Source organism: Drosophila gunungcola, unplaced genomic scaffold (assembly GCF_025200985.1).
Source record: "Drosophila gunungcola strain Sukarami unplaced genomic scaffold, Dgunungcola_SK_2 000185F, whole genome shotgun sequence".
Classification (NCBI taxonomy): domain Eukaryota; kingdom Metazoa; phylum Arthropoda; class Insecta; order Diptera; family Drosophilidae; genus Drosophila; species Drosophila gunungcola.
In genome coordinates, this window is record NW_026453346.1 from 4,175 (window position 1) to 26,143 (window position 21,969).

The 21,969-nt window shown below is 44.0% G+C and overlaps 1 protein-coding gene across 1 annotated transcript in view; it reads right to left on the bottom strand.

The window, feature by feature from the left end:
* Positions 1–883: 883 nt before the first annotated feature.
* LOC128265942 (techylectin-5B) overlaps positions 884–21,969 on the bottom strand; it is a 97,051-nt gene continuing 75,965 nt past the window's right edge. Inside the window, exons 2-3 of the mRNA XM_053002188.1 lie at positions 1,809–1,940; positions 884–1,148 (exon numbers count right to left, since the gene is read on the bottom strand). Coding sequence (XP_052858148.1) covers positions 957–1,148; positions 1,809–1,940 — 324 coding nt within the window. The 3' untranslated portion in view covers positions 884–956. The remainder of the gene's footprint in view (positions 1,149–1,808; positions 1,941–21,969) is intronic.

The window sequence follows — 21,969 nt, forward strand, 5'->3', positions numbered from 1 at the left end:
TTATGCTAGTCAAACCGAAAAACTTCCGACAGGCACAAAACGCCAGTCAACATAATTTCTGCTGAAGTCCCCCAAGGTAGCGTCCTTGGCCCTACCCTATATTTCAACTTCATTTTTAATATGCCAACTCACACCGCAATCACTGAAGTTGATAAAAAAGATGTGCTGCTTGCTAACTCCGCTGATGATACTGCTGTACTTACAAAATGCTTAAGTACTTTGGCTAAAGTTATACTGTAGACCCAAAATTAAGAACCAAGACTGTGACCTATGAAAAGAGTTCAACCCTAGAACCGCTTATATTTGTGTATTTGACTATTTATTTGTTATGTACAGCGGCTGGAAATATTTTTCCAAACTATTTATTTTGATTTCAAACGAGATATATAGCTAAATCTTGTTGAAAATGTCTTTTTACGCGCTATCACACGCTCTTGACAGTTTGTGGTTTGTTTTTCTGCGCCATCTTGCGAAAAACTTCCTACTTTTTTGACATCCTTATATATATATATATATTAATTGTGACTAGAAGTGAACACGGCTCCTTTAAAGCCCAATACATAAGTTTGACTTAAAATATGATGAATATATTAATGCAAATCTTAAGAACGGCATCTAAGCTGTTTAGTGTTATACTTCCCAATGAAATGGAGATACCTCAAAGATATCTTAGCTCAAACATTATTTGTTGTTAATTTTTCGAACCACGCGTTTGAAACAAAAACTGTGTACAGATTTATGCTAAGATGAGACTCTACTAACATTTTTATGTACGAAGTGTGTACCCGTTACAAAGTTTTATTTTTTGAAATCATAAATATACAAAAACTTCAACTTTAAACACAAAAATGTATGCCTTTATAAACAATAAATTAATGTAAAAATGTATATATTACATTTTCGCTTCGCAGCCACATTACATTTTTAAATGGATTGTCTTAATTTAATACAATATCTTACCGCTTGTTTCCTTCAAAGTCCTCTAGTTCTACACGCAATGAGTATTCCTCGTTATTTGTCAACATATATATATTTTCGTTACCTAGCCAAAAGTCTTTGCCTGGCTCACCAAATCCATTTTTGTAATCTGCCCAATCTCTGTTGAAGTTTTCCCTGGAGTCCCCGAAATCCGCGCGCCGTTGGATGACCTAAAATTAACAACAGTTTTGAAAATAATTATAACCGTTACTCAAAGGGTAAAAGGGTATATTGTATTTGTGAAAAGAACGTAACTGTTATTATAAAGTAATTAAGTATTATGTTGTCATATATGTCCCTTCCGCTTTTTTTCTCTTTTTTCAATGCTTTACACGTCCATAACTGTTGAGCGCAAGGCGCTTTGTACATAGCTGTGAAATTCAAAAGAAAAGATACATATATTCTTGAGCAGGATTAATAGCCGAGTCGATCTAGACATGTCCGTCTGTCGAGGACGTCGAGATCTCAGAAACTATAAAAGCTGGAGATTTTGGATTCGACATGAAGATTCTGGTAACTCTTACGCCACGCAAGTTTTTTTCAAAACGTGCTATTTCTCGCCCTCTCTAACGCCCAGAAATCGTGAAAGTCACTCTGGCAAGACACTATCCCGTGCTCATTGGATAGGTTGATCGTTGATGTAAAGTGAAAGAACTGTTAGCGGGGGGAAATTCGTTTTAAATGTAATAAGACAGATGGCGCCACCAAGACGCCGATTTATTTGTGGGGAAATACTTATTTTGAAGCTTTTAACTGAATGAAGGGTATAAAATAGTCGGGGAGCTTGACGATAGCGTTGTTTGTTGTTTTAGCTGATTTCAGTGACTTACCGTCCAACCACCATCTGTTGTTTCTTGATCACAATACACTTTTAAAAACCAATACGTCGTCCCACGAATTTGTAGATAAAACACTCCTGATTGTTTCATTCCAGCATTCAAGATGTCAATACAGGAAAATCCCTTTAAATAGAATATATATGAATTTAGTGAAATGTCTCAGAGCAAGAAATTTGTATTTTTGAAAAAACAAGCATCGGACCCTTAGGCCGAAAACAATTTTGTTTAATAATATTTAACATACTAAATAACAAACTCTAAATTTTTGTTTGGACGCATAAATCAAACTTTGACAAGCCAAAGATTATCATATTTATTAAAAAATATTTATAAATATAAATTTTCTACGAATTCTATGCGTATATGGTTTAAAACAATTAAGATATATCGATTTTCGGCTGATTCTTTTTTTATCGTTCCAATTTCAGCTATATGATATTGTTTTTTTGATTTTTATAAAATAAAACGGTAATTCTAAATTAGTAAAACCTTACTTTATCTCGAACAATATCGGAATAATAAAACAAGAGGTGATAGTCGTCTAATTCGAACCGTTCCGACCTATATAGACTTTTGAGAAAGTTTAATATTAGAAAAATTATAAGGGTAACGAAACACTCTTCGAAATACTCTTCATTTTTTTTATTTGTATTTAAGAAATATCTTAAGCTTGAAAAAGCTAGCTAGCATTTAAATCAATTTAAAAAAGGTAAGCAATAATTTTTATCAAATATTTTTCCGATTGTTCCAATGAGAGATCCTAAAAGGTATATATTCTAAGCCAGCATCACTAGGAGACTCGATCTAGCGACGTCTGTTTGTTAGTCTGTCCGACCGTCTCTTCGTCTGCCTTTTTGTCTCCATAAAACTTTCTCAAAAATTTTATTTCTATTGCAGGTAGTATATAACCCGGAACGTTCCGGATCGGACGACATACAGCTCTCTTAAAACCAACTGCAAAATTGTTGAGAAAAGTATAAATTTGCTGTTTTTAAATTTTTTTAATATTCTTAAAGATAAATAAAATTTTCAGAATTACGGTTTTAATTTTGATAAAATCGGACGAACAAATCATATAGCCTGTTGACGCTGCAATCTTTTTGGAATCTTATTTATTTAAATAATAACTCGTAAATGTAATCGTTATAAAAGATATTTATTTTGGGCTAAGAAAATTTAAGGGGGCGACAATCCCAGAGAGCCTAGAAGAGACAGAGAAAGATTTTTATACGTGCAGCTGGAGCTTACAGTCTTTAGGTCTGCCACGCGAGAGAAAGGTAAGTAAAAGGGACCGCATTAGTCAACTCACTAACTTCAAATGCTCGGGATCCTGCTAGTCGGTTCTTCGGGAGGCTACTCATGACATGCTTAATCAATTGGGGCTTAGCCCGAAAGCACTTGATTTATTTACTGACACTCTTGAGACGTTCTTCAACGCGACAATGGGCCAGAACTGCACAGGGTCTAACATGCAGCTGCCATTCATGAAAGCTTCGGATGATTGCCATTGTGATAGGATGGTGCTTAGGCAAAATTATTGGGTGCTAAGCATCGTATGCAAGTGTAGAATTTTGAAGTCTGCCTCCAACATGCTGGCATGCTGGAACCTAAGTCTTGATTAAAAAACCTTACCTTTCTCCCCTAGAAAGGATGTCAGCAGGCTTGTGATCTGTGGGAATATGCCGCCATTCCATGCTGGCAGTTAGTTCCTGAATAGATGAATAAATAACAAGAGTTAAGCTCCAGACAATTTCAGCTTTGGAGAGGTAATCGTTTTTAACGGGGATACTCTTGTCTTCGAGCACAACAAGAGACTAATTCCCTCAACAGTTTAGGAGGAATGTACACGCAAAGTCCTCAGTGCTGGCATTACAATTGCAATTTTAAGGAAAGACTCTTATCCCAAGTCAGCTTAGATTCTGCAAAAAGATCTTGCACTTGCATTTAAGGCCAAGAAAGTCTTAAAAATGGGCAATAGTTGATAGGACGGAACGCTTACTGGGCATTGTACTTTGCGGTAGCGATCTTATGAGCGCTGGGCATGGCATGTTAATTGATCTAGAGCCATAAAACCTGACAAGGGTGCAGCTCTCAGCACTTGTAGATTAAAATTTTTAAGTAAAGGTCACTTTAGCTTTTGGTCCTTTGACAGATTTTCCCACACCAGTGCTAAAAGGCTCAGAGCTAAGGCCAGCACCTATAGTATTGCAACGTAAAAACGCTTGCTTGAAGTCGCTAAATAATTGACTCTTGTATTAAGAAACAGAGTATAAATGGAAACAAGAAAGAAAGCAAACTTCGGCAAGCCGAAGTTCATATACCCTTGCAGCTGTTGCAAGAATTAAACATTGTGAGGAGTTAAATAACTCCCCACAAGTTAGAAAGCCAGCAGAGTATGTGCATGCATGCAGTGGCCTACCAGTTACCAGTTACGCGGCGAATTCGCCCGTAGTAACGGTAGTGCGGCGAGGGAGAGTCGTGCCCTGAGCACCAGACAAGGACAAGGAGAGTCCGAAAGGGGAAGCAATAAAAGAGAGCAGCGAAGATCCGTGTGCAGAAGGAAGTAACGGGACGGCACCGGACTTCGGACCCTGATATTGGTGCAGTGCGCAGAAGGCGAAGGGTCGAACGGTAAATCCGTGGACTTTGGACCAGGAGCCAAGGAGACCCCAATAACTAGCGGTAAATAGAGGCCTATATTAGCCGGCCGAGCGCAGGAAGCTGGATCAGTCGATTTCTACCAAGTCAACAAGTAACAGTCATCAAGTGAAACAACGTGAAGGAGCAAGTAAAGCCGTGCGGAGTCATCAAGGAAACAAGATCGCTAAGTCGAGACGTTCGGGACTTAGAGCTAAAGTCTCCGAATTGAGACACAGGTAGCTGAGGTCTTACGGCATCACACGGCTAAGTCCATGCGCTTTGTCACAACTTCTTACGCGATTTGAGCTTGGCATCCCACCCAGCGTGTCCGACAAAGTTGAACAAATAGAGTCCTTCGACGAAGAACCGTGGGCTCAGAAGGAAAGTGGTCTTGAACTAGCTGCCTGCCTACAAGGACTGCATTGACGAACTCCGGCGCACGCCTGACGTCCTGCGGGAATTGTACAAGGTCCTGGTGCGGCTAGCCCGGAAGGACGCGCGTTTGTTGTTGTATGCGTTAAGAGCACAGAAGTTCACCGCTAGAGTCCCAGAAAGGCAGCTTACCGAATCGTGAGCGCTACGCCAACAAGGAGCGGAGCCAGTCGAGACATCCGGAGGCAGAGCAAGGACAACGTGGACAACCAGGACGACGAACAACAGGCGCCGTGCAAGCATCAGATAGATAATTCTAAAGCCTGCGGCAGAGAGGGTAGGGTGGAAGCGTTCGTCTAGAACCTGGCGTTTGATCGGCCTCCGGCGTACGCCTGAACTGTCAGATAGAAACTGAGCCGACGTCCGGTGCGACCGGCCGGGACATAGCAAGGGACAGTAGGCTGCGTTTGCGAAAGGCGTACGCCTTGAAAGCACTGTGCCTGTTAACCATAGTCTGGGAACTGTGTCGCATCCCTAAGCCCTCACAACCCAGCGCGACGTTCAACGTGGGAAGAAGCCGACGGCAGAGAATATTTCCCCATTGTCAATACAAAACCCCGGCCGAGGCTCAAGTTGACGAATAAAAGACCATTGTATATTTCCAATCTTTCTGTGCGTTTTCACTGATCAATAGGGCGGGCACGTTATATAAATTTGGTGGGACGAACACTAACATCTTCTAAGCTAGCCGCACGACATTCGTAGCGAGCGGATAAACAAAGAAAATCAGTTCGTTACATCTGGCGCCCAACGTGATTGCCCTGACAGTGAAATACAAATCAAACAGAAATGGGGAAAAATTGGATCTATCTCCTCAAGAAAGAGGGTTTCCCAAAAATGGCAGCCAAGCTTGGCATCATCCTGGAGCGCAGGTCGGAGTATGTCACGCAAACACAAAACGACCCAGGAATGGCAGAAATTTGGGCTGAGCTGGAGGAAATATAAGACAAACCAGGCTCAAGCGGCAAGTTGCAAGTCCCAGACGCCGAACAGCTCATAGCTAGCCTGGGCGTGGAGAGCATGAAGAAAGCAGGAAGATCCAGGGGCACAAGTCAAGAAAGAAGACCAGAACAGCAAAGGTCTAGCGCACCAGATTATGCGAAAGTCGCAAAGCAAGTCAGGAAATGACCTTTCAAGTTTGATGGCACGGAGAAACCGCTAGAGTTTCTGGAGCAAGTAGAATGGTCAGCAAACACATACGGTTTGAACCTGAACCTCATTCCCCGAGCCATGCCAGAATTGCTGCAAGGCAAGGCCCTTAAGTGGTTTATTTCGAACAATAAACACTGGAGGACATTGGGAGAATTCAGCAACAGTTTCCAAAATTATTTCCTGCCAAGGGGATTCTTCTCAAAGCTCGCAGACCAAGTCAAACAAAAAAAAAACAGGGTTTCGGAGAGTCGTTCAAGGACTATATGGTCGAATGCAGACTTTGATGAGACCACTCGGCTACTCTCCAAAGGAAACTCTCGAGCTAATAATAGATAACTGCACGCCTGATCTGAGGATTTCTCTGAGAACGTGAAGAAGAAGGCGGAAACCAAGCGACCATCGACGGACCAAGCCAATGGACTCCAAACAAATATAACCACCAGATCACGTTATGAAAGCCACCTACTACCAATCAGAGGCCAACCAGCGTAGCACCAAGAGACCACAGGTCACAGACACACATCGTGAAGCACGAAGCATGTAGGCGGTGTGGCGGTCACGGGCATTGGGCCAGAGGATGCCAGAACCAGCGGCTACTGTTATGCTGGAATTGCGGCAAGGTTGGTGTTAGAAGTGTAGAGTCATGCCAGAGATCGAAAAATGGCCCGCGATCCCAGCCGCAGGGAGGCGAGCAGGGGTCGCAAGGTGTTGTCTCTCCAAACGAACTGGCAATTAATCGAACAAGAGCAGCAGTTATCCGCAGCGGTAACGATTGGCGGAACCTCACACAAAGCCACAATCGACACCGGAGCAACAGCGAGCTTTATAAGCGAGGAGCTGGCTGATAAACTGGCTGCTTATGGAATGATTACAAGGACGAGAAGGCAGTTTAGTTGGCAGATGGCAGGTGCAGCGGGATAAACACACAGCTCGAGGTGGAGATCGAATTCGGCAATAAGCGATTGCCATGAGCCTGCTGATCCTACCAGGAGTGGTAGACTCACTCGTGCTAGGATGGAATTTCCTCACAGGAGTCGGCGCCGAAATAAGGTGTGCCGGACATACAGTGCTAATCCCAGTAAGGAAAAGGCACAACGGGTGGTTAGAGGAAAAATTGTCCGTGGCAGAGGTGCAAACCACCTGTGAGGAATGCGAGGTTGAAAAATTCCTAGAGCAGAAGCTCGCGGAATTTCGAACAATGAGTGGGACATCCAACATAGCCGAGCACCGAATCACCATGAAGGACTTCAAACCAATCAAACAGAGATACTACCCTAAAAATCCAAAGGTTCAAGGGAAAATCAATGGGAAAGTCGACGAGTTGCTGGAGAAGGGATGCATAGAACACTCTAGAAGTCCGTACAGCTCCCCGATTGTCATGGTGAAGAAGAAGACAGGTCAGTGGAAGCTTTGTGTCGATTTTAGACAGATCAATGCCAAATCTATCAAAGATGCTTATCCGCTGCCAAGGACAAATTACATATTGGACCAGTTGAGGGAGGCGAGGTACATAAGCAGTCTTGATTTGAAAGATGGCTACTGGCAAATTCTCCTGGAAGAAAATGGCAGGCCATTCACGGCGTTCACAGTGCCAGGAAAGGGACTTTTCCAATGGAAAGTAATGCCATTTCTCTTGCACACCGCTTCGGCGACTTTCCAGAGAGCACTGGATCAGGTTATAGGACCGGAGATGTCACCACACGCGTTTGCGTACCAAGACGACATCATCGTGATCGGACGCACACTGGAGAAACACAGTAGAAACTTGAGAGAAGTTTTCCGACGCCTAAAGCAGGCAAACCTCAGGATAAATCCCGAAAAATGTCAATTCTTCAGAAGCGAACTGCTTTACCTGGGACACCGCGTGACAAATCAAGGAATCGGAACCGATCCCGAAAAGGTAGCAGCCATAGCCGAGTTGGAACCACCTAAAGCCATCCGGGAACTGCGCCAATACTAAGACGTAGCATCTTGGTACAGGCGATTCGTGCCCGATTTTGCTCGAATAGTGAAACCATTAAATTATCGATTGCGGAAAGGCACGAGATGGACATGGACTACAGATCACCAGCAGGCATTCGATGAGGTAAAGGCAAGGCTATTGGCCGATCCTGTGCAACCAGCGAAAAAGAATGCCTGGCAATCGTGTGGGCGATACGGAAGCTTAAGCCATACTTGGAAGGAAACCACTTCTAAGTGGTGACTGACCTTATGACGCTTAAATGGTGGAACAGCATCGAAAGTCCCTCAGGAAGGACAGCAATGTGGGCCTTGGAGCTGCAACAGTATGATTTTGAAATATTGTACAGGAAGGGGCAGCTTAACGTTGTCGCTGATGCACTGTCGAGACAGCCTTTGCCAGAAGCCTTTAGGAAGCCAAGGAAACTCCGGACGACACACATGGAGCATGCAGCTGGGTCAAAGATATGTGTGAGAAGATCAACACACAGCCACAGAAGTTTCCGCACTACCTCATGGAGGGAGGCGCGTTATATAGGCATATCCCGCACAGAGCAGACAGCGAAGACGTGGCAGCATGGAAGCTCTGTGTCCCACGGGGGTTGAGGGAAACCTGAAGGAAAATCTCGACTCACCAGCCGCTGGACACGTGGAAAGTCGAAAAACGATTGCAAGGCTGGCGGCTCTATATTACTGGCCAGGAATGCATAGGGACGCCCGAGCACACATCCGAAAATGCGAGACATGCCTTAAATACAAACCTAACCAGATGCAAGCAGCTGGGAAGATGCTGACGCAGATACCCGAGGAGCCATGGGCAACAGTCTGCGCAGTAACCAGATGCTGCTAGTGCTGATAGATAGATTTTCAAAGTGGACAGAATTGGTGCCACTGCGAACAGCAACGGCAGAAACACTTCAAAAGGCATTCCGAGAAAGAATAATCGCTAGGTTCGGAGCCCCAAAGGTGGTAATAACGGACAATGGAGTACAGTTTGCCTGCCGAGCATTCAAGAAATTCCTCAGCGATATAGACATTAAGCAACAATTCATAGCGCCATATACACCACAGGAAAATCCGACAGAAAGAGCAAACCGTACCGTTAAAACCTTGAAAGCTCAGTTTGCAGGACAAGAGGAATTGGGACGAGAAGTGGCCGGAGATTATGCTAGCGGTAAACTCAAGTACGTCGGAATCAACAGGGTACTCCCCGTGTTTCCTCACGCAGGCTCGAGAGCCTCGGCTGCCCAGCGCCCTGTACGACAGGGAAACCATCGGCACAGGAAAGCAGACGGAAACGCCTGAAGATAAGGCCAATAAGATGAAGGAGATCTTCGAAATTGTGCCCCGGAACATGGAGAAAGCTGCTCAGGACCAAGCCAGGCATTACAATTTACGAAGGAGGCAGTGGAATCCCACAATGGGGACACGGTCTGGGCGAAGGAGCACCATTTGTCAAAGGCAGCCGAGGGTTTTGCGGCAAAGCTAGCGCCGAGATATGACGGACCGTATACCGTGATAGACTTTGTCTCACCAGTCGTTTGTAGAATCCGCCACAAGGAAACACAAAAGGAACGAACCGTCCCCGTCAGTGAGCTTAAACAACAAACACAAGAACTCGGTACAGATAAGCAAGGAGAACACGAACAGGCAGCAACAAGCGGTGCGGAATATAGCGTCGGGCAAATGCCAGAGTCTTTATAGTACGCAGGACACAAGGATGCACAGTGACCCAGACAACGAGGCAAACAGATTCTGCGTCGGGCATGAAGCCAGAGTCAACCGTTAATACGCCGCGAAGAATAAGGTGATGCACAAGACAAGAAACCGGAAAGACCGCAGGCCAACAGCAATCCGTAGCGTCGGCAGACTCTGTACGAATTGTTACCCGAGGAAAGAGGGGAGACGGTACAGCTCGAGAGCTTTACAGTAGCATGCCAAGCCGGAAACACACACAATTAAAAAAAAAAAAAGAAAATACACACACATAAAATGCAATACAGATGATCCGGCAATCTGAAATGAGAGATATACATGAAAACCGAGGCCGCAGGGAAACAAACCACTTGCCAACTAAATGCAGAACGACGCAAGAAAGTGATGATCCGAAGAGGATTATTGACCCCGGCCTTAAGGGCAGGAAAGGTCAACTCTGCAATCCTGGGCCAAGCTTTGAAGGAAAGAGACAATAAGAAAACAAGAAATAGATAGGAAATTGCGCTTACCATATCATTGTGCGAAGTCACTATAAACAAGGGATGGGTGCACTTCGTTTCATGGCGGCCGTTTGGCACTAGACGATAGTGTCGATCGGTGGGCACAAAATACTGGAAATATCGGCACAAGGAGTCACGCTGAAGTTGAATAACTCCCCACAAGTTAGAAAGCAAGCAGAGTATGCGCATGCAAGCGGCGAATTCGCCCGTAGTAACGGTAGTGCGGCGAGAAGAGTGATGCCCTGAGCACCAGACAAGGACAGGGAGAGTCCGAAAGGGGCAGCAATAAAAGAGAGCAGCGAATGGCCGTGTGCAGAAGGAAGTAAGGGGACGGCAACGGACTTCGGACCAGGAGGCAAGGAGACGCCAATAACTAGCGGTAAATAGAGGCCTATATACGCCGGCCGAGAGCAGGAAGCCGTATCAGTCGATTTCTACCAAGTCAACAAATAACAGTCATCAAGTGAACCAGTAACCAGTAAAACAACGTAAAGGAGCAAGTAAAGCCGTGCGGAGTCATCAAGGAAACAAGATCGCTACGTCGAGACGTTCGGGACTTAGAGCTAAAGTCTCCGAATTGAGACACAGGTCCTTACGGCGTCACACGGCTAAGTCCATGCGCTTTGTCACAACTTCTGTCGCGATTTGAGCTTGGCATCCCACCCGGCGTGTCCGACAAAGTTGAACAAATAGAGTCCTTCGAAGAAGAACCGTGGGCTCAGAAGGAAAGTGGTGTTGAACTAGCTGCCTGCCTACAAGGACTGCATTGACGAACTCCGGCGCACGCCTGACGTCCTGCGGGAATTGTACAAGGTCCTGGTGAGGCTAGCCCGGAGGGACGCGTGTTTGTTGTTGTATGCGTTAGGAGCACAGCAGTTCACCGCTAGAGTCCCAGAACGGCAGCTTACCGAATCGTGAGCGCTACGCCAACAAGGAGCGGAGCCAGTCGAGGGCGGGCACGTTATATAAATTTGGTGGGACGAACACTAACATCTTCTCAGCTAGCCGCACGACATTCGTAGCGAGCGGATAAACAAAGAAAATCAGTTCGTTACAACATTTTTGAAAACATTAAAATTATGATTTATTTGCGTATATGTTTAAAGACATTGAAGCTATGATGATTTGCAGCTCAGTTATACGATAGTTTCTTGGCAGCTATATGATATCGTTTTCCGATTTTAATAAAATAAAAAGCGTAATTCTGAACTGTCAAATTATTAATAAGTCTAATAAAATATTTAAAAATATTACAAAATAAAAAAAATACATTTAAGAAAAATATTATATTTTTATTGTTTCCATGCGAGCTATATGATATAGTCGTCCGATTTTGATGAAATTTAAACCGTAATTCTGAAGTATTTAATACTATATGTCGACGAGCTTAAAAAAAAATTAAAAACCAGCAAAGTTATCAATTTTTTAAATTTATTTTTCCGATTGTTTCTATGGGAGCTATATGCTATAGTTTTCTGATCCGGCTCGTTCCGACTTATGTACTACCTGCAATAGAAAGCCAAGGAAAGTTTCAAGCAAATAGCTTCAAAACTGAGAGACTACTTTGGACAGATCGGACAGATCGACTCTCCAAGTGATGCTGATCAAGAATACATATACTTTATAGGGTCGGAAATGTCTCCTTCTCTGCGTTGCAAAACTTCTGACTGAAATTATAATACCCTCTGCAAGGTATAGAAATAAAACCAAGAAATCATAAAATCGCTGCATATAAAAGATGAGCTGCCAAAAACACCACTGCAAGAAAAAAAATCATTTAGCTCAAAATCAACCAAAATCATAAAAATCTTAATTATCAAGACGTCATCGAAGCGGACATCAACAAGTTCGGCAATAAAATAAACAACATCAACAGGAGCGGCATAAAATTACAACAATCATCGAAGACGGCAACGAGAGCAGCAGCTATACCGAGAAAATTTGGGCACAAAAAAACCAAGAGCAAATGCTTTATTTCAGTATTTTTACTTCTCACTTTTTCGAGAAGAAACGTTCTTGAAATCGGAAAGAAATGCTTATTTTTGTTTTCGTTTCGCTGATCGAGAAGAAAACATCTGGAACTCGAGAATTAAAGATCTTGAACCCGAGAAGAAATTAGTCTAAAACTTAAAAAAAATTGAAAGAGATAAAAATTTAAAGAGAAGTTCTCTCTCAAGTTGTTCGGAAAGTTATCGAAGTATATTTCGGGCCTCGTCGTTTCCCTTTAAAATTTTCGCACGCGGCGCGGGTTAAAGTTTTGTATTTGATTGATCGTTAAGAAGTGGAACCATGGACATCACAGAAGATAATTGACTGTTCGACCTATTGGTCGAATTTAAGTGTTTGGAGCCCCAGCGATAATTTCACAGAAAGTAAATAATATTTGATTAAATAAAAATTAAATATATAATTATTATTATTTACATGTGGAAATAACACTTTATATAATAATTTTCATTTAATTTAAGCAAGTGTAATTGTTTTAATTTATTTGTAAACAAATAAACGTGTTTCGAATGTTTAAATTTACTATTTTACACGTTCTTAAAACGAAGGACTTAACACGGGTTGTGAAATAGCAATTTACCGCAAGTGACGCTGCTGCAGTTCATGTATGTGTGTGTGTTTTTGTTTCCTTTGGTTCTTGTTCTTGTTCGCACAACGTCATAGTCGCAAAAGAGTTAGAATCATAAGAAACAAAAAAAAAAACTCTCATATGTACATAGATTTCAGCAGCGTCAATTGCGGTAAAATTATATTTTACAACTCGTGTTAAATCATTTGTTTTGTTAAATAGTAAATTTAAATATATATTTTTTTGTAGCAGAACCACGCTTGAAATTTTTTAACCAGTTTTTTTTTCAGACAATTTAGTTTTGAAATTCGACTATATATAAATTGTTACACTGTTTAAGAATTTTTTCTCTAGGGGCCGGAGTTAATTTTGAGTGCCTTGAATTCATTACAGCAGAGGAGATAAATGGAACGATTTCTTTCCCCTTCATATGTATGTATAATTATTAATTAGAAATTTATAAGATTAAAATATATTTAACTATATAATTTCAAATTTAAAATGTTTAAAAAAATAAATAAAAGAAGAAAAAACAAAAAACACAAAAATTTAATAGTTTTTGGGATCCGGCATTTTACTTGAAAAAAAAACCGTTCTCAACAGTTTCTATTTCAGTATTTCCGTGCTCAATAATGAGCCAAGAATGTATTTACTGATATCAAGAAGACATTCTCCTAGATCAAGACTGCTTTTTTAAGACTGATTATTCTTGCTTTGAGAATAGGTCTTCTGGTTCTGAGAACGAATAGGTTCTTGAGTCCAAGTATAAGCGCTTGCGATTCAAGAGTAAATCATTTATGATTTTGAGAACGATTTACTCTCAAAGCCGAAAAGACATATTTTAAAATCGAGTATGTTCAGTCTTAAAAAACCAGTCTTGATCTAAGAAAATGTCTTCTTGATTTCAGTAAATCCGTTCTTGGCTCACTATTGAGCACGGAAATACTGAAATCGAGACTGTTGAGAACGGTTTTTTTCTCGGTGTACATACTAATTTCGCGCTAAGTAAGATAAGTCAAAATTGGTAAAATGATGTAATAGAGTTAGTTATAGTCATGCATATCATAGTTTGATCGACAATGGCTTAAGATGGTAAGATAAGGTTTGCATCCCAATTAAGGCCTCGTAGACCAAATAGTAAAAAGTTCTTTTGCACAGATACTATCCGGTCAATATGTAAACTATATTGGGGACTCCAAATTGGTGAGCAATACTCCAGAATTGGACGAACTAATGAAATTGTAACGTACACACCTAGACGGTGTACGATGTACGTCCCCAAACGACTCATTCACTCGTTGAATGAAACTCTCTAGTCCGGTGATTCGGTGATTTACAAATTTCTTGTAAAGGACTCCTGGATCTGACTGAGATCTGTACCCCGGCCAGAGAGCATCCTTACAAGTGGCGCCCGAGCAGGGACATCGAGACTAGCTAGAAAACCATCCAGGTGGCTTAGAGACCCACTGAAGAAAAAGGAAGGGAAGAGTCACCCGAACCGCTCACATCCGATCTCCGGAAGGACCAAGAAGACTTGAGAAGGAAGTTAACACAAAAATTAAATCAAAGGCGACAACAAACAATGAGTAACCCCAAGGAATCCGACGGTGAGTACGAAGAAGCCGATTTTATTAAGAATCCAGGTATGGGAGTCCGCTGGATATACGCTCGCCGAAAAGATGAACTCAGCTCTCTCGCCCTGGAGTTTGGTTTCAAAGCCGACGGTACCGTCGAGGAGACCAGGAAAGCATTCGCCAGCCTTGTCAACACAGGGTCGTTCCCACAGGGTGTGTGGGACCGACTGGCTCAGTTGCAGGAGCAATATATCAGCCGGGCCCCAAGTCCGAATCCTCCAGGAAGGAACGGTGAGACGGGACAACTCACGGAATCCCTCACCATTCCCATGACTTCCGCGGCTACAACGATCGGGACTCCAGCCCACCATCGAGGGATACACTCAGGATCGACACACGGCACCTGGATGCCGCCAGTAGACGCCCGCTTACCCGCTGATCTGGTCCCCGAGAAGATGCATAAGTGGAATTTACTGTTCGATGGTAGTTCGGATCCGTTGACTCTCATCGCCGCGCTCGAGGAAAAGATGAAGACTTACAGGATAAATCCAGAGGACGTACCCCGCGCTATGTACGAGATCTTGGAGGGCCCAGCGGCACGGTGGTTTCGCGCGACCCACCTACAGTCGGCTTCATGGGGAACTTTCCGGAGGGAATTCCTCGACTTCTTCCTACCCCCTCGATATTTCGAGCGGTTGGAAGATGAGATACGGACCCATGTGCAGCGGAGAGGAGAGCCTTTCAAAACTTACTTGATCGAGCTCAGAACGAAGATGCAGCAAGCCGGCTATCGAGAAGAATTGTACCGAGCATACGAAAACATGGCTACAGAATACCGGCTATACATTAAACGCAGTGAATTCGTGACCTTGACACAGTTGACCCATATGGCCACAGAATATGAGAGCGTCAAACAACTCGAGTCGACTCGACGTGAGTCGAGAGCAATCATGGACAGGAACCAAGAGGAACCTCAACTTCGCCGATCGCCGAACCCGTTACGGAGTCCGGTGAATACAATGCAGACAGGACACGTGAGATACCAGACAAGGAACCTCTCGAGTGGACATACAGCGGGCTTGTAACCGCTGCGGAGCGAACGTACATTTCCGAGGGAACTGCCCCAACCCACGTCGTGATTTCTGTTGGGACTGTGGACGACCAGGGGTATTAACCATAGACTGTTGCCGTCGAAATGCGTCGGGAAACGGGGAACGTCTCCGCCGTAACCCGGGTGCGGCGGAGACGAACAGCAAACCGACCCCAGTAAATCTCCCGTTAAGGTTACATGGCGGGCTCATCACAGCAGCGATAGAAGTCGGAGGACAACGGGTGGACGCCAACATTGATACAGGGGCATCGAGGAATTTCGCCAGCGAAAGTTTTACTCGCCTGGTCTCACTAGAATAGCGTTGGCCGACCGGTCATGTCTGGATGTGACGAAGCTCTGGCAAACCTCGGTTACGTTGGCCGGCACTACGGTACTCTTACCTATGTTGGTAATGCCCACCATGTTAGATCGCATAATACTTGGGATGGACTTCCTCAAAGTAGCGGGAACTCAGGTGCGATGTGGGCGAGCCACCCTCGACTTGCAATCTGAATCCCAAGCGGTAGGAGACCCTCTGTTACAGCCAGTACTTATAAAGACGCGAGGCAGCCAGGAGGAAACGGCACTCCCTGCTGAGGTTGGGGCCCATTTGAGAACTGCCATGCCAGGAGAAGTAGAGACACTCAGTCCTTTTCCTACGCGGGCTACGACCCCGAACATCGACGCCGGCGCGCCCATTAGGATGGGGAGGGTAGAACACGACGAGCAGCGACAGAGCACACCATTGAGTCCGGCCCAACAAGGCTTCATCGATCGAGAACTGGCCTTATTCGTGATGCTGCATGGGGTGTCTCACGTCGCCGAGCACACTATCGTCATGCGCGGCGATAAGCCCGTAAAGCAAAGGTATTATCCCCAGAACCCCGCGATGCAACATGTCATCGATGCCCAAGTAGACGAACTGATCCGTGACGGGGCCATCGAACCTTCCAGAAGACCGCACAGCGCTCCCATTGTATTGGTCAAGAAGAAGGCTGGCGATTGGCGCATGTGTGTAGACTATCGTCAGTTAAACGCACACTCATTGCCCGACGCCCACCCAGTCCCGAGAATTAACCACATTCTGGAGAAATTACGCCACGCACGATACATCTTGAAAAACGGCTATTGGCAAATACCCATGGCTAGGGATAGTCGCCAATATACATCATTCACGGTTCCTGGGAGAGGATTGTACCAATGGAAGGTCATGCCCTTTGGGCTGCATTCTCCCAGTACCACGTTTCAACGTGCTCTGGATAGCGTAATTGGTGTGGAGTTGGAGCCGGTCGCCTTCGCCTACCTAGACGTTATTAGTATCATAAGCGCGACAGAAGAACAGCACTTCACTCATCTCTCGGAAGTCTTCCGCAGATTGCGGGCGGCGAATTTAAGGATTAATCCAAAGAAGTGTTGCTTCTTCAAGCAAAAAACTCGTTTACCTCGGTCATGTCATCAGCAGTGATTGAATTCAGACTGATCCCGAGAAGATGTCTGCGATCAACGGGCTGAAGGCCCCCTCTAACTTAAAGGAACTCCGTCAATGGATCGGGATGGCCTCTTGGTATCGGAGATTTGTCCCTAGCTTCGCGACTATCGTGCAACCGGTGACTGCGCTGCTAAAGAAAGGACGGAAGTGGACCTGGGCACCAGAACAGTAAGCCGCCTTGGAAGAAATTAAAAGATGCTTGACTACTGCCCCGTATTAGGTTGTCCGGATTTCGACCAGAAGTTCATTTTGCAAACAGACGCGAGTAACTTCGACTTTGGCGTTGTTTTATCACAGGGCTCCGAAAGTCAAGAAAAGGTCATCGCATACGCTAGCCGCCGACTAACCCCCGCGGAACAGAACTACACGACCACGGAGAAAGAGTGTCTGGCCATAATCTGGGAAATCAGGAAGATGCGGTGCTACCTGGAAGGGAACCGATTCGAGGTCGTTACCGACCATCTAGCTCTCAAGTGGCTAAATTCTATTGAGAGCCCTTCCGGAACAGACCAAAGCGGCAGGTAAGATGCTAACCCGTGTCGTCAGTGAACCTTTCGACATACTCTGTGCGGACTTTGTAGGCCCACTACCCCGGTCGAAACAAGAAAATTCATACTTCTGGTGTTTCACGACGCATTCTCGAAATGGGTAGAATTGTCCCTCTCCGGAAAGCCACCGCAGCTCAAGTGCAGAAAGCGTTTCGGGAACGCATACTTGAGCGAGTAGGCATCCCCCCGGATTAGCGGCTAAACAAGACGGAACATTTAAAATCATCCACATCTTTAACCTACAAAGCTATGAAGAAACTCTGGCGAAGTTAGAAGAATCATTTCTCATCCATTACACCCATATGTTTCCTATGAACTAAAACAGATCCAAACGGATTTACGCATACTCCAAACTAAAAAAGACAAAAAAGGGCAATAGGAACAATAGGTACTGCATGGAAATGGATGGCGGGATCACCAGATCACCATGACTATCAGATCTTAGAAGATACGATAAATGACCAGCTAGAAAACAACAACAGACAAGTAGTAATTAACAGATTAATTAATCAAAAAATAAACCAACATACTAATGATACTAATGCAATTTTGAAAATTACCAAGAGTTCGGAAGAAATCATAAATCAGAAATCAAATATTTTAAAATATAAAATTCAATTAATAAAAGAAGAAATAACCAACATAATATAAATTATAAAACAGTTGGGTATTTATTTTATATTTTATTTATTTCCATACGCTCGTAAGGGCATAGGTATTTTATACAGAGTTAGTTCTCTGGAGTACAATTTTTGACTGATCTAAAGAACCTATCCAACTGCAGCTTGAGACCTTTGCCTGACTGTAGCGCTGTCGCCACAGTGGCAGGTCAGCGTTTTGTCCTTGCCCGTGGCGATCACTCGCTCAGCGAGTGCTCTGTTCTGACTCCGGGTACTTGCACCCGGAACGCGCGGTGCAGGCCACCGGATATGGTCTGCAACTCAGCAGTTTCGTCTCGTGGGAACTGCCTATGTTAACTTCTCCCCCCTTCAAGTGGTCGACGTCCCGGGGACCCGCTCGTTCCACATCGTTGTCGGTTCTTGGTTTGGTGTGACTTCTGGCCCTTAGATAGCGATAGCCGAGCCAAATGGTGGAACACAGGAAGAAGGTAGCAAGTAGGGCAAAGGAGTTGCTGAGGAAGGACCCCAGTGTAAGTTCTTCTCTGAGGGTCCCGATGTGGTGGAGATTGCTCAGACTCAGCTCGTGAAGAAATGGGAGACTCAGCCGGTTCTGGTGGGCCGTGATGTTGACTGCGGCCATGGCCGACACAGCAGGTTTTCTCATTGAACTTCCCAATTGATTTACGAACCAAGTTCCGTTGAGGGCTACCTTGTCAGAATAGGTTACCAGGTAGGTTCCGGATATTTTTGTCTCTCGCCCTTGGTTGTCGGTTATGGTCACGTTGGCATCGTTCACGATGAGGGTGCCATGATCCACAATGGTAAACGGATCCAGGTGACCTGGGAGTGTGGAGCAGTGCGCAATAGCCCCAGAAACAATTTGCTGTGCGCAGGTGCCATTTTGCAGCTCCCTGCAGAAGGTGGCGCCGACCGTCGTTTTGCAATGACCGATGTTAAGGTTTCGCGCTGGGCATTCGGCGACAAGGTTCCCATCTTCAAAGTCCAGTATTTTTTTCTGGTGCTGAACTGGATAGACTGTTATCTTCTTACATATTAATTTAGGGCTAGGGAGTTTAATGAGAAAATGTAGAATTTCGGAATTTTGAAAAACACTAATACTAGATACCTCTAATAATTCTATCAAACTAACGTCAATAAGCTGTCTGTCCTTGAATTCGCCAATATCGGAACTGTCCAAAATTGCTGGACTTACGATGTTTAATTTTGCCAGGGTTAAGCCCATTAAAATGTTTTCTAGATCTGTGATTACAATTCTATTTTTTGCTAGAATAATTTCCAAAAGGTGGGTTTCTTTGTCTGTTTCGAATTTATGGATTTGATTCATTGAGTTTGTGAGTTCATTTAGACGTTTCTGAAATTTGATATTTAATTCTGTTTGTCCTTCATCTGTCCTAATTAATTGTTCTTGATTGAATTTTATTTGCTCCCAATCGTTAAAGTCGGGTGTGCCGGCAATAACTTTTAGTGCTGTCCCGAGTAAGTTAATACTCCTAGCGGCTCTATGGTGGATTTTTAAGGTAGTCACCAACTTGCGAATATTTGTAAGGTCCGTCATTATGACTGGTGTCCTGTGATCGTCTGTAAATGTCTTCGTCATTGTTTCCGTCTGGTCGGCGTAGTCTTCATAAGTCGTCACGTTCGTTGAGTGCTGTAGGTATCCGTAGGACTCCCAGATGACAATTTCGTTGTCTTCTATCGGGATGTAGTCTGCGTTCGTGTAGTCATTAAGTTTTACTGTCGCGTTCGTCTCGACAGCCGTAAGTAAAAAAACTAAAACGAATTTTCTTGAGCCTGTTGGATTCTCTTTCTAATTCTGCTTTCGAAATCCGCGGGTTTTGAGTGAACAATCTCTATGGGTTTTTTGTTGGTTACTGAGCGGATAGAATTGTTGTATTTGTTGGTTGCCAAAAGAATTAGTTCGGTCGTATCGCTTAAGTTGCCCTCTATTTTCAAGCATCTGGCTATTTCTGCCAGGGTACTATGAAACCTTTCTACTTGACCGTTTGAGGTGCTATGTAGGGGCGGGGCGTTGGCGATGGTGATATTGAAATGATTCATGAGTATCGATTTAATTGTTTCGGAGTTGAACGACCTTTCGTTATCAAAATAAATTGTTTTGATTTTTGGGAAGAAATTTATTATGTGCAGTATAGGGGATTTTACGTCCACTATGGCCTTCGATGCGATAGCCTGCACCGTGGCGAATTTTGAAAATTTATCGATGCATGTTAGAAAAAGGGTTCCATCTGTTGAAAAAATGTCGATGTGGAGAATTTCCCCCACAAAAGAAGGTATCGGTGTTTCTGCTACCACTTGCTTAGATGGATGGCGTTTGTATTTTGCCATTGAACAGGTCTTGCAATTCAAAGTTGTTTCTGTTGCTAACCGAAGCATTTTAGGGAAAAAATAGTCCCTCAAGATTTGCTTTACATTTTCTTGTGCTGCTCGGTGAGCCCTGTTGTGTTCTGCTATGACAATTTCCCTCTGCTCAGTTGTATCCGTTATGTCCTGAACGAAGCTTTTCGTATATTTGAATGACGTGCTGGGGAACAGTTCGACTAGTCGATGTTGAATAAATGCCAAGATCGGTAGGGAGCAATATATTGCGTTTACCACCTCAGCATTAACTAAATCTTGTAAAATGTTAAGCAGATTTTCTCGGTTAGAAATTTTTATTACGTGTCGCACCTTACTCTTAAACAAGATGAATGTGTCAACAGAGGAGCTGTTTCCTTCCTCAATAACTATTTGGTTCCGGAAACAGTTTACTGGGTTGTCCGTCGTGTCTATGGTGTATGTCAGTGATTGTTCGCTGTGAATGGTTGCTACGTCTGATTCTATTTCGTCTTCTAAGACGTTTATGTTCTGGCGAGCGCGTCTGCCACAAGGTTTTCTTTGCCAGGTTTATAAACTAATTTCGCGCCGTGATCGTCGATAATCCCCTTCCAGCGTTTTAGTTTCGCGTTAGGGTTTTTGTCCGAGACGGCAAAGGTAAGTGGCTGGTGGTCGGTAAAGATCTGCAAGCCTTTCACTCCGTACAAGTAATTCCGGAGGTTTTTCAGTGCCCAAACTATAGCGAGGAGCTCTCGCTCGTTGGTTGCATAATTTTTTTCGTTGTCCCGCAGCGCTCGTGATATCATAGTGATGGGGCGGCCATCTTGTGATAGTACTGCTCCCAATCCAGAGCCTGACGCATCAGTCGTCAAGTCAAATGGCTTTTTGAAGTCCGGGTAGGATAGCAGAACGTCCTCTGATGCCAAGATCTCTCTCAGCCTGTCAAACGTTTCTCTCTGTTCTTTGGTCATATCTATGTCGACTTTTCTCGACTGATATTTGCTAATTTTACCATTTTCTCCCTTTAGGATATTCGTTAAGGGTCTTGCGATAGTCGCGAAGTTTTTTATGAAGCACCTATAATAGCTTGCTAGTCCCAGGAAAGATCTGAGTTCCTATAACGTTCTAGGCGGGGGGAATTGTTTTATTGCTTTGACCTTCTCAGGTGAAGTTCGTAGCCCTGTTTGAGACACTATGAATCCCAAGTATTCGACGCTTTTTTTGAAGAACTTTGACTTTTCTTGGGACACTCTCATGCCCGCCTCTAAGAGTTTCGTTAAGGCCCAATCCACGTCCCTAACATGGTCCTCTTTTGTTTTGGAAAATATTATAACGTCATCGACATACACATAGCATATCTTTGAAATTCCTTCCCGGAGGACATCGTCGATGGCCCTCTGGAAAATGCTCGGGGCATTTTTAAGTCCAAATGGCAGTCTACAGAATTCGTATTTGCCGTTGTTGATTGAAAAGGCTGTCTTTTCCCTGTCCTTTTCTGCCAG